At 42.5% G+C, this 15,531-nt stretch overlaps 1 protein-coding gene across 1 annotated transcript in view; it reads right to left on the minus strand.

Moving 5' to 3' along the window:
• Positions 1-15,531, minus strand: part of ipo8 (importin 8) — a gene marked incomplete at its 5' end in the record, with an annotated part of 48,615 nt that overhangs the window by 19,827 nt on the left and 13,257 nt on the right. Inside the window, 8 exons of the mRNA XM_079236339.1 lie at positions 2,301-2,396; positions 2,492-2,589; positions 3,145-3,270; positions 3,912-3,978; positions 4,063-4,188; positions 9,783-9,943; positions 10,266-10,431; positions 14,322-14,411. Of these exons, the coding sequence (XP_079092465.1) occupies positions 2,301-2,396; positions 2,492-2,589; positions 3,145-3,270; positions 3,912-3,978; positions 4,063-4,188; positions 9,783-9,943; positions 10,266-10,431; positions 14,322-14,411 (930 nt within the window). The remainder of the gene's footprint in view (positions 1-2,300; positions 2,397-2,491; positions 2,590-3,144; positions 3,271-3,911; positions 3,979-4,062; positions 4,189-9,782; positions 9,944-10,265; positions 10,432-14,321; positions 14,412-15,531) is intronic.

A 15,531-nucleotide genomic window follows, 5' to 3' on the forward strand; every position in this document is an offset into this window, starting at 1 on the left:
GACTGGCGAGTTTCACATGAAAGTTCTCTTTTTCTGGCCATTTTGAGAGTATAATGGAACCCACACATGTGATGCTATGCATAGGAAGGCCAGTTGTATAGCTTCTCTCACCAGCATAACTGTTTTAAGTTGTGCTAACATAATTGCACAAGGGTTTTCTAATCCTCCATTAGTCTTCTATGCGATGAGCAAACACAATGTACCATTAGAACACTGAGTGATAGTAGCTGGAAATGGGCCTCTATACACCTATGTAGATATTTCATTAAACACCAGAACCTAGAATAGTCATTTACCACATTAACAATGTATAGTGTATTTCTGATTAATTTAATGTTATCTTCATTGAAAAAACAACAGTGTTTTTCTCAGAAATTTCCTTATTTTTCAAATCTCTGTGTGACAGTGATTATAACCGCAAAACTATATAGATTATAATTAACTGGAGGATACACTTTTTCCTACACGTAGATCTTAAACCCTTAAATATAAACAGTAGCCCAGCCACCCTACGGAGGAAACTCATTTTGTTTTTTTTATTAAAATAAAAGTTGGATAAAATCTCCATTGTCCTCTCCTTATATGTAGTCAGGTGTCGTAGGTAGAACTTATATGTAGTGAGGTGTCGTAGGTAGAACTTATATGTATTGAGGTGTCGGTAGGTAGAACTTATATGTAGTCAGGTGTCGGTAGGTAGAACTTATATGTAGTCAGGTGTCGGTAGGTAGAACTTATATGTAGTCAGGTGTCGGTAGGTAGAACTTATATGTAGTCAGGTGTCGGTAGGTAGAACTTATATGTAGTCAGGTGTTGTAGGTAGAACTTATATGTATTGAGGTGTCGGTAGGTAGAACTTATATGTAGTGAGGTGTCGGTAGGTAGAACTTATATGTAGTGAGGTGTCGATAGGTAGAACTTATATGTAGTGAGGTGTCGGTAGGTAGAACTTATATGTAGTGAGGTGTCGGTAGGTAGAACTTATATGTAGTGAGGTGTCGGTAGGTAGAACTTATATGTAGTCAGGTGTCGGTAGGTAGAACTTATATGTAGTCAGGTGTTGTAGGTAGAACTTATATGTAGTCAGGTGTTGTAGGTAGAACTTATATGTATTGAGGTGTCGGTAGGTAGAACTTATATGTAGTGAGGTGTCGGTAGTAGAACTTATATGTAGTGAGGTGTCGGTAGGTAGAACTTATATGTAGTCAGGTGTCGGTAGGTAGAACTTATATGTAGTCAGGTGTCGGTAGGTAGAACTTATATGTAGTGAGGTGTCGGTAGGTAGAACTTATATGTAGTCAGGTGTCGGTAGGTAGAACTTATATGTAGTCAGGTGTCGGTAGGCAGAACTGACTCTCCGCTCTCCTGTCTGACGTCTCACGCTGCCACGGACTCTCCGCTGCCAGTAATCTCACTCGCTGTCTCTCCAACAACGTTAGCTAACGTGTTAGCAAGCGGACTAGCTTGCTATTATTAAACTGGTGGGAGGGAAATGAAGCCGCTGTAGACATCTTAACGCTGATTGGCCAAGACTCGCAACGTCAAAGATCTTCTATTGCTAAAATGATCACAACCTTAGTTTTTTTTCCCCGTGTCCCACTCCAATCTCAGAAACGGCAGACAGTTGGACCCCCTCCCAAAAACTCTTCGGATCTACGTGATTCACGTGGATGACATATTTTGGTTTCAAAACGGCGAATTTCGCCGAAAGGTGAGGGATTTTCATGTCTGCTATTGGGAGACTAGAGATCCAACCGCTACCTTGTGGTTTCAGGACAACAACTCTCACTCCGCCCTCTTCTGGAAAGAGGGCAGTCTCCTTCTCAGGTCTGCCACGCCCACTTTGCAGCTCCCGGAGCACTGACACCCAAGAGGCATCAATCAATCAGTGGACTGGATATAAACTCCCAGATCCAGTGCTTCCTTCTCGGTGTCATGGTGCCCGAGTGCAGGCTTCCATTTGTCATCATTTTGGGGAAGCTGTCGGGTGGTGGCAGAAGCCATCATACAAGGTGCCATCTGCTTATCAGGAGCGATAAGCAGTCACACACACTCAGCAATACGGGGTTCAGTATCTTGACAAAGGAAATTCGACATCTAGACCACAGGAACAACCGCTCTATCTCCTGAGCCCAACATTCAGCATCCACTTTGAAATAATTTCATATTAATACATTTGGAACATCACAGGTACAGTGAAGGGAAATCGAGCTGTTGGGGTACACCAGACCAAGGTCGGGAACTGCTGTGTTGAATGTATCGTAGATGGAAATAAAGGTTTACTGTGTGGGGCCGTTTCTGACCTGGTCAATGCCTCTGCCTCGGCACTGGAGGATGATGACCTCCAAGAGTTTAGCAGCGTGACACTCTGCATCCTCACCTGCATCTATGGTCAGCACCTACAACACGTCAAGGTCATGAGTCAGCTCTAGCACTGAAAAAACAGGATTCTTGTGTACATTTGATGTAGCTATGAAGACACATATAGCCTGACCTTTTTGCACATGCTGTAGATGACTTCTAAGTGCTTAGGGTTTGACAGCAGCATGTCTGTATCCACGGTAACATAGTTGTGCAAGAGAGGCATCATATCTGTAACATAAACATACCATCATTCTCATTACCGCCATTTTGTATCATGCTAAAGGCTCACCGAGTGACACTAAAGCCCCTCTAAACAACAAGATCATAAAACAAGAGGAAGCTAGGTCTTTGGCAAAACACTGAAACCCTGTTTCAGAAACTAGCTGCCCAGTACCAGACAAAGTCTGAAAGCAGACATTTTTCTCAGGAGTTGGAGGAAATCACAGAGCACAAAGGAAAGTGAATATTGGAGTTACATTCATCAGCTAGCTGCTGTTGTCTGCTGCATATGTAAATAGTCAGCCTTTTACCACCATGTTAGTCATAACAACTTTACATATATGTCAACATACTGTATGTAACATATATCAATGCAGCTTTAATTTGATAGAGATCATCATGGCTCGATAGACGTGAGATTGTCTGATTCCGTTTCTCCTCTGTCAACTACTGCATGCTTCAATGTCATATTTAAGCCAATACTTTTTGTTAGCGTTTTTTTATGCTTGCTGCAGCATAATTGCCCCCTTTTGAGAAATAATAAATTAACTTCACTTGACATACCTGTGAAGTAGTCGAAGCAGTCATGCTGGAACACCTCGTACAAGACGCCAAGAAGCTGCCACATTTGGGGGGAAACGGTTTGACAGGTGAGGCCGAACGCCAGTGACAAAATCTCCTCATAGAACTCTGCATAGGACAGGAAAAGACTGTTAATTAATCTAAAACATGCATTCACTACATCTGTATAACTTCACCTAAAGTGGGATCAGTGTAATGTGTTTGTGCCCCAGCAAGGACTGCCTTTTTTGAGCATGCACACAGAAAAGCAGGCCAAGGCACTAAAGCTCTGTCAGTGAAAAAAAAAAGCAGGAGGTTGTTTTAAAAGTAAGGATAACAAGTTGTTTACTTGCAAGATTTGCAGTGAAAAGCACAAACCCATGTCTGGCTCACGGGAAAACATTTTTAGGTGTAAAGGACAACATTATGCAAAAATGTGTTTCACCAAATATATGAGGAAGGGTATTGGGTGCACACAGTTAAAGAAATAGATGACGGTTAGGATTTGAGAGTAGCATCTTTTATCAAGATTGTGTCACACGATGACAGCACACTGTCAATCTCAACTAGTACAGTTCATTTTTACTGCACTTACAATATGGCCAAAAGGGCTAAAGCTGACTTAATCAATGCAAAAGATATAAGGCCTAAAGAAGAAATGTAGAAACTGTAGAAACTGCAGGGACCTGATTTAGTGCCTGTGTGCGTGTGGGTTTAAGTGAGTGTGTTCATATAAAACACCGGACTGCCCGTGCACACACCTGCCATACCTATGATGGGTTTCTGCAAGACCAGACCGATCACCTGCAAACAGATCCCCTCCAACTGCTGAGTGATCTGAGAGGTAGAAGGAAAAATATATTGCATCAAATATCACATACAATACCAGAACAGCATGCGTGATATGTGTGTTTGTGAGACCTCCTTGTGATCCTCCATGACTGTAAGGATGGTGTCGATGGTGCTTAGGATGCCCAGGGCCATGACAGTCTTGTCTTCGTTCTCCTCGTACTCCTCACTCTGAAGGACCCGAGTGAAAATCTCCGCCTGTCACACACGCAAAAAATGGTATTTGTATTAATGTAATTATTTAACTAATATGAACAAAGTCAACATCTTCTGCAGTCAGACATCAAGACACAGACATCTAAACACAATGCATTTGCAAGTTTCAGGCATTGTCATACATGACATCTGGGAATAGTCTGAGAAAAACGTTGTGAGAAAGTTAGGAATGCAACGTTCCAAGAACGTTATGAGAAAGGTATATAATGTTAAGAAAACAACGTTGCAAGAACAAATTTCAGAATACATTTAGAAAATTACCAAAATAATGTTTTGGAAACAACATTCCAAGGAGGTTGTGAAAACAACGTTCCAAGAACGATGGGGATAATACAACATTCCAATAATGTTATGGCTATAACATGCCGTACAACGTTCTGAGAATCCTCTGAAAACAGCGTTTCTCGAAGGTTCTGAAAACAACGTTCCGAGATTGTTTGTAGTGATAACGAAGTTTGAACCAAGTATTCTATAATGCGGGAAACAAATAATTACACGGGGACAGGTCAAAGTAAGGAGAAATCTGATGGGAACACTGATCCTAAAATCCTTCCTCCAATTACAAAGTACATGACAGAAAAGGAAAAGGCGTGCATGGTACAAAGTGGGCAGAAATGGGCTGAAGTGGACGGAAGCTTTAGTCCAAAACAACCGGACCAGCTAAAGACATGTTTGAAGAAAAAGGAACGTGCATGAAAAGGACATACAGCCATGTCCAGAAAACCCTAAGAGAAAAACAAACCTTTTAAAGTAGACTGGAAGGCATATGATACGTGGAAAAAGGTGGCAGAATTAAAAAGGAAAGGAAGAACTTCAGGAGCAGAAACAGGTGTTTGACAACCTGCAATTTTATGTGAATATCTTATCAACGTAGGGGTCGGCCTTTCACTGCAGCTGTAACATAAAAAGTTTTAACATCGTTTCAGAATGAAGAGAACCAAATTCCTTATGTAGGTCAAAAGGACACTAACGAACTTGGGAGGCCTTGTGGTGATCAGGCCCTTGCCTGACACAACCCACGTAAAGCAGAACTGTGTAGGAGGAAGGGCCATAAATGGTATATGCCCCTCTGGTCCGACCGGTCGACATCATGAGGGCGCAGACAACAAGATGCAAGATGTTAAGATGTTTAGACAAGATTAGATATGTCCGTGACTCAGGAGGCCCAGAATCTAGACTGGGAGGATTCTCTTAAGTTCAGAGGCATAAATTAAAATAGGGAGAGGCAGCCAAGGGGTTTGGGGGTTCTGCTATGTTAAAGGTTAAAGTTTGTTCTGTGTGTTTTAATTCGACCTTGCAGAAGGGTACAGTATATTGAGAAGGTACTCTTGACATATAATCAACACTTGGCAAAGTTTGAATGTGTAACCTGAAAAAGGGTTAAACATGTTTCTTCAAATAACCTTTGTATTAAAGTGATGTTAAAATGTTCATTTATTTTCTGTACAACCATGTGTGAGGACTGTGAAGATGAGCGAACACGAGGATGATAAAACTGTGGTGTTGAAAAGGAGAAGTAAGAAGGAACAGAAAAAGGTGGGGCCCATTGCCCTCAGCACCCTGCAAGGGGGTCAAGAGGTTAGAAATATGACCAGAGTCAAGAGTTGGATTCAGATGCATTTTGGCGTGTTAGGTGAATAGTCGTAGCAATAGGTGTAGTTGAATCAATTAATTTCTCCGCACTTTCAGTAGAGCCTCTGTTCTCCTATCTTCTCAGATGTCCTTCTAAGTAATTTTGAGGTTGCATTTGTAACGGGTACACCCTTTTCTATCCTTGGTTAAAATAAATATTGATTGTATCGCAGTCTAAATAAAGTCTGTGGGTCCGTAGCCCTTCTTTCGTCTTCTTTAATTCTTTGCGTCGATCCACCCGAGTGCCCGAGGCAGAGCGTCCCGACGACCCGCCAGCCCCTGAGAGGTAAGGTCGGGGTACATCCACCACGGCCACACACACACACACACACACACACACACACACACACACACACACACACACACACACACACACACACACACACACACACACACACACACACACACACACACACACACACACACAGTCGTCCCGTGTCCCGCGGGGCTCTCTGTGCGCCGGTCACCTGTCGGGCCGTTCAAGCCTCTCTCTCTATCCCTTTCCAATTAAACCCTTGAAAGTGAAATAAATAAAAAGAATAAACGGCTAACTTGCAGGACTAACACTTTTCACTACAACGATAAAGAGCACCAGCAAGGAATTACAGAAAAACCTACAGCTCAATATAAGAGTGGCTCACTTCATCCTTATTTATTTGAGGAACAACTGAGAGAGAGACGAAGTGATAATCCATTCACGGTGGACGTTCTTCTAAACTCCGATCCAACTCCACCCTACGCTCCAGTTCCCGGACCAGTCGGTGCCACAGCACCACCACAAGATCAAGACATACTGGGAAACATTTTCGACGAACCAGAGACCGCCTCTACACCACGGCCATCGATACCCAAGGGAAAAGAAAAGAGTGAGGCTTTACAAGAAGAAATCCTCACAAGGGTGAGCAGCAGCAATTAAGACTGCAATTAGTGAAACAACTGGAGGAACTAAACAAAGGAGGGTTCTCTGTTCATGACTTTATTGGAGGCGCCAAGACAGGAAGGTCGAGTACTGGTCTTCAGGCTGTGGACCGAGGCTGAAGTTGTGGAAGCAATAGCTCATGTAACCATTCCAAAGGATAATTTGGAACAATTCAGTAGACATCAATGCAATGTCCCCATCGACTGTGGCTCAGTGGTGAGCAGGGTCGTCCTTCAATCAGAGGATCGGCGATTCGAACCCCGGCTCCGCTAGCCCATGTGTCCTTGGGCAAGACACTTAACCCCAAATGTCTCCCGTAGCTGTGCCTACGGTATGTGAATGTTAGTTAGTCCTGATGGACAGGTGGAACCTTCATGGTAGCTCCTCCCATCAGTGTGAATGTTAGTTAGTCCTGATGGACAGGTGGTACCTTCATGGTAGCTCCTCCCATCAGTGTGTGAATGTTAGTTAGTCCTGATGGACAGGTGGAACCTTCATGGTAGCTCCTCCCATCAGTGTGAATGTTAGTTAGTCCTGATGGACAGGTGGAACCTTCATGGTAGCTCCTCCCATCAGTGTGAATGTTAGTTAGTCCTGATGGACAGGTGGTACCTTCATGGTAGCTCCTCCCATCAGTGTGTGCATGTTAGTTAGTTAGGAGAACAACCTTTTTTTTTACATTCCAAAAAACACCAAGTTCATTAATATTGAGCTAACTTCGATGCTGCATGTCTTTAGGTTCCCAGCAATATCCGCCAAGTGTAAAGTTGATCGGATGAACAGTTGTGGAGATATGTGGAGGACCAACACAATGTAACACATCCACACAAAATCCAATCTATTGGTTTTGTGCTGAGCAGCACTAATTGTCCATTTCTTTTGTGTTGCTCGGCACGACTTCTTTTTCGGGACTACATTATGTTACGAAATGATACCACTTCTGTTTAGAAAAAACATTATAAACTTGTCACCAAACAATACTTTGAGACCTGCGGTGTCCAATACTGGTCTCATGGCTAAAGGTTCTGTATTTGTTACACCAATCCATCTCCCCCTCCCCATAGATCGTTAGCTCCGATTGTTAAGTGTGGATGTGTTTCATTCGTGTGTCCACCACCATCAAGAGATTGCATTTCGTGACTATTTCAACAACTGCCACAAGACTGGGGGACATACCCACATAACCACCTAGGTCAGCGATGAAATGCTTTATTTTGTTAACATATATTAACAGTGACAAACAGAGGGATGGCTGACTCGTTAACGCGTCCAGCGAGGGTTGAATGTGCACCAGCAGGTCTTTGTAATATGCAGTAGCCTATGTCTGCACTGTATTTTTATTATGCTATGATATCTGGTCACATCTCTTGTGACATCACTCGTGACATCACACATTTGAACTCATAGAAGTTAAATCCAGTTACTTCTTTTATTTTATTTTTCCTTGGCAGCCCAAAATTAATTTGGGGATATTACACCTCTGTAGCAGTGCATGCATATAGAGGAATCATTGTGATGGTGGAATCAGGCAACAGTCTTTAAAAACAATCCCAAATCACCAGCCAGGAACAATTAGACCAGCTCTCAATAATGGAGTTCGAGACCAAGACAACTTTGAGTCCAACAAGGCACGAGACCAAGACACCACAAAAGGATATATAACCTCCACAATCAAATGGGAAGAGGATTTAGCTGTAGGGCTGCAACAACGAATCGATAAAATCGATTATCAAAAGTGTTGGCAACGAATTTCATTATCGATTCGTTGTGTTGCGTGATTATTACGCCGGGCAATAAGTCGCGGAGAAAAAAAAAAAAACAACTGGCCGGCCAGCGTTTCTGAGATTGGAGTGAGACACGAGAAAAGCTGAGGTCGTGATCTTCTCAAAAATAGAAGATCTTTGACGAGTCGAGTCTTGGCCAATCAGTGTCTTCATGTTCCTCAAACTTGTTTTTAATGAAGCTAGTCAGCTTGGTATCGCGTTAGCTAACGTGTTTGGGTTGTGTATTGTCGTTAAAGTTCCGTTATGTTCCGTTACAGTTCAGTCTTGCTTGTAAAAAAACGTAACGTGATGAAACATGCCGTCACCCCCCGGTCTGGTTCAGTTCACGCTGTCACTCGTTAGCGTTAAACCGGCTCACCGGAGGATCTGATGAAGGTTTTTTTTTTTTTACTCAAAGTAGAATGAAGCAAATCACGTCGTTGGGCTTAGCCAACAACGTGACGTCGTGGTCATAAGAGACCCAGAATGAAAGAGTTTAAGGAAGAGGACGCTCTACATGGAGCAGTACAGCTTCCCTCTGTCCAGTATTTCATACATATTGATAAAGCAGGGTATGTAAATGCAGCCTCTGGAGGGATCAATTACAGTAAAAAGGGCTCACATTTGGCAGATGTAAAGCATACATGTGTATGTTTTTAGTGTTAGTCCATTTTGTTGTTTTAATTAACAGCTCAGGGATGTTCAAGGAGCAACCTGTTTGTGCACTTTCTGAAGATGTTTTGCACTGTCACTTCTGTTTTTGAATAAAGGGTTGGAAATGAACGCTTTTTTGCTAAAAACTTTTTTATTCGATTCATCGATTAATCGCAAAAAATAATCAACCGATTAATCGATTATTAAAATAATCGTTAGTTGCAGCCCTACTTAGCTGACCAAATTATAGATTAATTTGGCAGAAAATTATACGATTTATTGTCCGCTCATACATTATTTTGTCAATGGCATAATGATGTACAATTTAGAAAAGTACACAAAAGTTAGACTGTCTAGGATTAAACAATTTGGATCCTACGTTCAAGCAAAATCCTGAAAGTCTATTATATATGTTTTGGACAAATCACATCAGTCTATTTTCAAGAAATTTCTCTGAAGTGAACAGCTTGACAATTGCGTTAGTCGACCCCCCGTTGATTGGTTAATTGTTATTTCCCCTGCTATGCTTATTGGTCGATAACTTGTTTATTTTGAGAAACCAGTGTTTCCAGTCAGAATGTCAACAAATGTGTGTGTTGTGTTCCTACCAGGTTTTGCGTCATGTCCACAGCAATAGCGGCCACCTCCTGGTTGTACTCGCAGATCATCTTCTGAATAACGTTAGTCAGGTCATCGTTCTCCGTCTCTTTCACCACATGCAACAGCTCCTGCATGACCGGCCGAATGTACGGCCTGATGTACAGCTTGGCTTCAAAAATTTGCATAAAAGAGCATGAATCAAAGTAAATGTAATTTGATAAAACTGTGAAAAAAGTAGAAGAAAAAAAGTGTGTTTCTCCAAAAATGAGTGTACATTAATTTCATAATAATATTTGCACTTTTTGCGTTAGCCATATTCATCCAGTGGTTTGCATCATCCTTTGAACTCTTTTCACCGGTTTTCTATTCTAAAATTTTACGGCAGTATCAGCTGATTGAAGTGGTTAAGTGTTTGAAATTTGTATCAACTACCAATTACTGTATTAAAATATTATTTAATTATTATTAAAATAACAAATTCCTCAACACACCTTGTTCTTGGTTGCTGACCAGCGTCTGTAGAGCCATTGCAGCTTCCACCTTGACAGGCATCTCTTTGTCGTCAATCAGATCCTGTTTCACCAATTCGACGGCATTCCTGAGCACCAGCTCATTATGGAAACGCAGTGGGCTGAAGCAGTGGAGCACCCAGCACGACTGCCCAAACACAGCAAAGAAACACCCATACATGTTTCATCTCAGTCCATCCAGTGTTTTTTTTTTTAGATTAGATAATCCCCAGTGGGGAAATTTATTTGCCACCAAAAACCCCTACAAAGAACAATAGACTCATACAGAGAACAATAGACAAAATACACATTACAAAGAATAAATAATACCAGAAAATGCCATATGAAACATGATCGACAGATGCTCAATCTAAAAACCACATCTAAAAAAATCTAACTGCTGACGTTCTGAGTGGTTCAGTAGAACAATGAGGGCTTCGGAGTCTCTCTGAAAGACCTTCTGAGTGATTCAGTAGTGTTACTGATCGTGGTAGCTACCAGTTGGTTAACGCTGCTGTACTTAAGATATAATAATAATAATAATAATAATAATAATAATAATAATAATAATAATAAGTACCAGAACCTTATCGCCAGCGGTCCAGACTACTCAAAAAAGAAAAAGCAGTCTCGCATTTAGTTTGCTCGTCATTTTAAATTGCTGGTGTACTGCTTCACAGGTAAATACTATGGAGGACCTCGAGGAATTAATCTTGCGTGGAGATTTTGGCTTCCTAGAGAGTATTGGGAGAGTTAACTCCAGTAAACCTTGGCCAGAAGGGACAGGAACACTTTCAGTTAAAGCAGACCAGGGATTACTGGGAAGGATGGACTCCAATCGTGTTTGTAATTATTGTTTTGGCAAGTGTCACTGGCGAAATGAGTGTCCAATGTAGTGTCCAAAGTTAGGCAAATTAAATGGCAAAAATAAGTTAAAATAAAATGAAGAGTCTGTATGATTGATGTGCAAAACACCATGAATTTAGCGCTGTTGATCACGTTTTGGCACTTTTGCCTTTAGTTGGCTTTCCTTTCCAGGCTTCTCTGGTCCCTATACAGTGACACGAAAAGTGTCTGACCTAAACTATTTAATCTCGACCCCTGATCGAAAGAAGTCTGTGCAGCTCTGTCACATTAATTTGTTAAAACCCTACTAAACCCCTACTTTGCCCGCTCCCAGGACCTGAGTCTGGGGTTGCCTCTGTTGCTACTGTGATTCCTGTTGGTCATTCACCTCTTGATCAGACAGAGGAATATGAGGAATAATGCAATAGTAAAACAAAAACAAAAAACTCAAGAGTCACTCACCAATCTGGATGTAATATTGGAATATTTACATGAACCAAAGCGAACAGAGTTGGTGAGTCTATTAAAGGTTATCCCTGCCGGTTTGCTGACACCCCTTCTCGTACTGAATATGATATTGACGTGGGAGATGCCCAGCCCATTAGATAACACTTTTATCGTATGTCTCCAGATAAACATAAATATTTAGAAGAGGTCAGATATATGCTGGAAAATAACATTGCTGAGACATGTTCACCTAGTTTGTCTTCCCCGTGTTTACTTGTTAAGAAACCAGATGAAACATTTAGACCACGTACTGATCTGCGAAAGGTTAATCAGGTGACTAAGCCAGACTCTTCCACTCCCACGTATGGAGGACTGTGTGGACCAGGTTGGCTCTGCTAAATTTGTCAGTAAGTTTGACCTACTTAAGGTAACTGGCAAGTTCCCTTAACTTCCGGGGCTAGGGAGAGCGCCAGCTTCATTACACCCAGTGGTTTGCATTCCTACTCCAGCCACGTTCCAGCGCCAAGGTGGTGTCTGGGTTGATCGGGTGTGCTGTGTACTTGGATGATGTGGTGATTTACAGTGACACCTGGGAGAATCATCTTCAGCTCATCAGAGTGTTGTTTAACCGTCTTGCCTGACCATTAATCTAGCTAAGTGCGGGTTTGCTGAGGCAACAGTAACCTGCCTGAGAAAAGTTGTTGGACTAGGGCAAGTATGCCCAGTAAGAGCAAAGCTGTTGGCAGTTGATCCGTTTCCTGTTTCAACTGCAAAGAAAGAACCTTCTCATTTCTTGGACATGGTTGGGGGTACCATCGTGGGTTTTGTGGAAATTTTTCCACAGTAGTTTCCCCACTTCTCTTCTCAGCCCAACGGTCAAGTTTGAGTAGTCTCACTTGTCTGAAAGTCTTTGAGACTGTCAAGTTGATGTTGTGTTCTGCACCCGTCTTAGCAGCTTTCGCTGTATGTGGATGCTAGTAAGGTGGGAGCTGGGGCAGTATTGATGCAGGATCATGGAAGTGGTGTTGACTGCCCGGTGAGTATATTTTCAAAGAGGTTCAACTCTCTCCAGTTAAATTACTCCATCATTGAAAAAGAGGCACCGATGTGGGCATTGAAACATTTTGAGGTGGTGGACAATGTTCCCTCTAATTTTTTTCAGCACTGAGCTAATTTTTTTTTTTCTGAGTGCACATTTCTGCACTGTGAGCAATTCGCAACCTGCCGAAAATGACCACAAGCCTGCGTTAGCCATAGGGGATTCAAAGAGATGACAGCAAATGCATCAATATGTATACAAGGTTGATATTTATTCAATATCCTTTATAATGGCTGGACTTTGGGAACATTTTAATGATGGTGTTTTACCAGTCAGTTTAGTTGAACTTAAAGGATCTTTGTTGAACTTCAATAAGGGGAGGTTATGACTGGTTCACTGGTTATGACTGATAATGATATATATATAAAAAAAATAAAAGTATCAAAGGTGTTTAGTCATTTCTCAGCAGGTACAACATTTAAGTGGAACTTCATTAAAAGAAAAATGCTAATGCAGAGCTTAACAATAATTATAGGCCTATTAAATTGTGTCAATTTTCCTAAAGGTAGCCTATATAAACAATTTAATAACTTCATATTTAAATATGTCTGAAAGTGTCATCCTACCTGTGTCAGTTTGGACTATTTCATCTAGCCACTCATGTTAAACGTTAGGCAGACCTTTTTCTGGGGCGCCTGCTCTGCCTTTCTTTTCTCCATGGTAGCCTATAGCTGCTGAGCAGGGCCCGCCAAGAGGAGCCTAAACAGCGCCGGCCCGAGCTCATGTGGCGCTCTGGGCGAGCTTCACTCCTGGCGCCCGGAGGAGGACAGCGGGGTGGGGGGTGCTAACGGAGGCAGAGCGCTAGCAGAGGTACAGAGAGCGCATGTCGAGAAACGGGACGCTGATTGGCCAAGAAGACTCGACACGTCACATCAAAGATCTTATTATTGTGGAGATGGCTCACTCCTATCTCACAAACACTGGCGCAAAAAAGATTTTTAACCCCTGAAAAAAAATTGTTTGTGCGGTCTGAAAAATCCACTTCGACTGGCCTGCTCGGCCGCGCACGCAGCTTAGAGGGAACACTGGTGGTGGAGTAAGACCTTTAGTGGTCTATACTGATCATAACTCCGAACCTTTCTTCACTTACTCCAAAAGCCAAATCAAAGGCTTATGCGTAGGTATATGGCATGTAAAAGGCACTGAGCTGTAACCCTTTAAGTTAACTTGTGTTCTTTTACTCCCTGCAGTGTGTCCTTCTGTCTGCTCTTCTCTCTTAAATTGCTTCTCAGGTACCAAAGTTGCAGAGGGGAAGATTCTGGATGGTCATGGCAGATTGCCTGCAGTGAGGACCCCAATCTTAAGGGGGTGTGACGACTCTCCCACTCTGCTGGCTGTGTTCCTGCTGTATCCTGGTATAAAGGATACAGCTGCACCAGCCTCATCCTTGTTATATGTTATGCTAAAGTTGTGGAGATTAAATAAACTGATTAAATAAACTGTTTTGGGTTAGATATCTGTGTGTGGCCAAATCAAGCCATTTGTTGCCAGCCAAAGCCAGGTGGTAACGATATACATAGTATATACATGTACAGGTTTAATATACGTACAGGTTTAATGAAATGTCTGTCCGCAATATACTCTAAAAATGAAGGAAGAGATAAAAAGATTAGCCTTTTAAAGGGGGGATGCCAAGGTACACTCACCCTGGCTCGCAGGTAACCCATAGGAGAGTTGAGCAGAGGGAAGACATAGTTTTGCAGCATCAGTTCCATCTGCTCCCTGTACATCCGCTTCTGTAGGATGAGAAAAGCATACACACAACACAGCCCAGAGATTATTTAAACACGAGGCAGCAAAAGGACTAAAATAACTTTTAACTTTACAGGCTCCATCCAAACTGTTTTACGGGGGTAAGAGTCACACACACAGATTAATCTGTAGTAGGGGTGGGGGGGGATATTGTACCGACCAAGTATTGATCTTTTATTATATCAATTATAAACTTTTTGGTCCTAGAATAATAAAATCAATTGCTTTTTCAGTCCACGAGATGGTCCCGGGTCAGCGTGATTGATAGGAAGTTGGTCAAAACAAAATGGAGACAACGGAGAAATAAATTAGAAATGTTTAAATCAAACGTCTGGACTTCCTGTCACTCGTAGCGCCTCTGCTCGCACAGCTGCTGCACGACACACAGGACAACAATCGCGACACAGCGCTGGTCAAAGACGTTAAAAAAAGCATAAATCAAACCGGCTACTAGTACTCTAGCACTGGAAGCGCCCGGTGTTACAGATTAACAGGCGGCCCTGTAAACTGGCGACTTTCGGCAGTTAACAGGGCCGCCTGTTAATCTGCAACACCGTCATCCCGACACAGTTCCTGGAGAAGTCTGTGAAATTCAGCTCGAATGACGCGACTATGTAGACCAGGGGTGTCAAACATACGGCCCGCCATACGGCCCGCCAGGGGGTCCAGTCCGGCCCGCCGGATAACTGATAAAATTATCGAGAAAAAAAAGAGAAGGTCTTCCTAACCACTTAGCCACAGTTGAAATTGATGAAAGCACTGATATTACTAGAGATGTTGCTCAACTGGCCGTATTCATTTGTGGTGTTGATGAGATTTTGGCGGTCCCCGAGGAGATCCTTGAGTTGATACCATGACAGACACCACTACAGCCAATTACATCTTCAGCGCTCTCGTTGAAGCGCTGGACCGGGTCGGAGTGGACTGGACTTGTGCCGTCAGTGGGCTACAGACGGCGCACCATCAATGATCGGGAGAAAAACAGGCTGCAATGGATGATAACATTTTTGGACATTTCACTGTATTTTTCACCGAGAGGCATTGTGTTGCAAGTCGTCAAAAATGGATCCCGTCACGAAAGTGACGTCACAAATGCGTCACAAA

Source organism: Taurulus bubalis (assembly GCF_910589615.1).
Source record: "Taurulus bubalis genome assembly, chromosome: 20".
NCBI lineage: Eukaryota > Metazoa > Chordata > Actinopteri > Perciformes > Cottidae > Taurulus > Taurulus bubalis.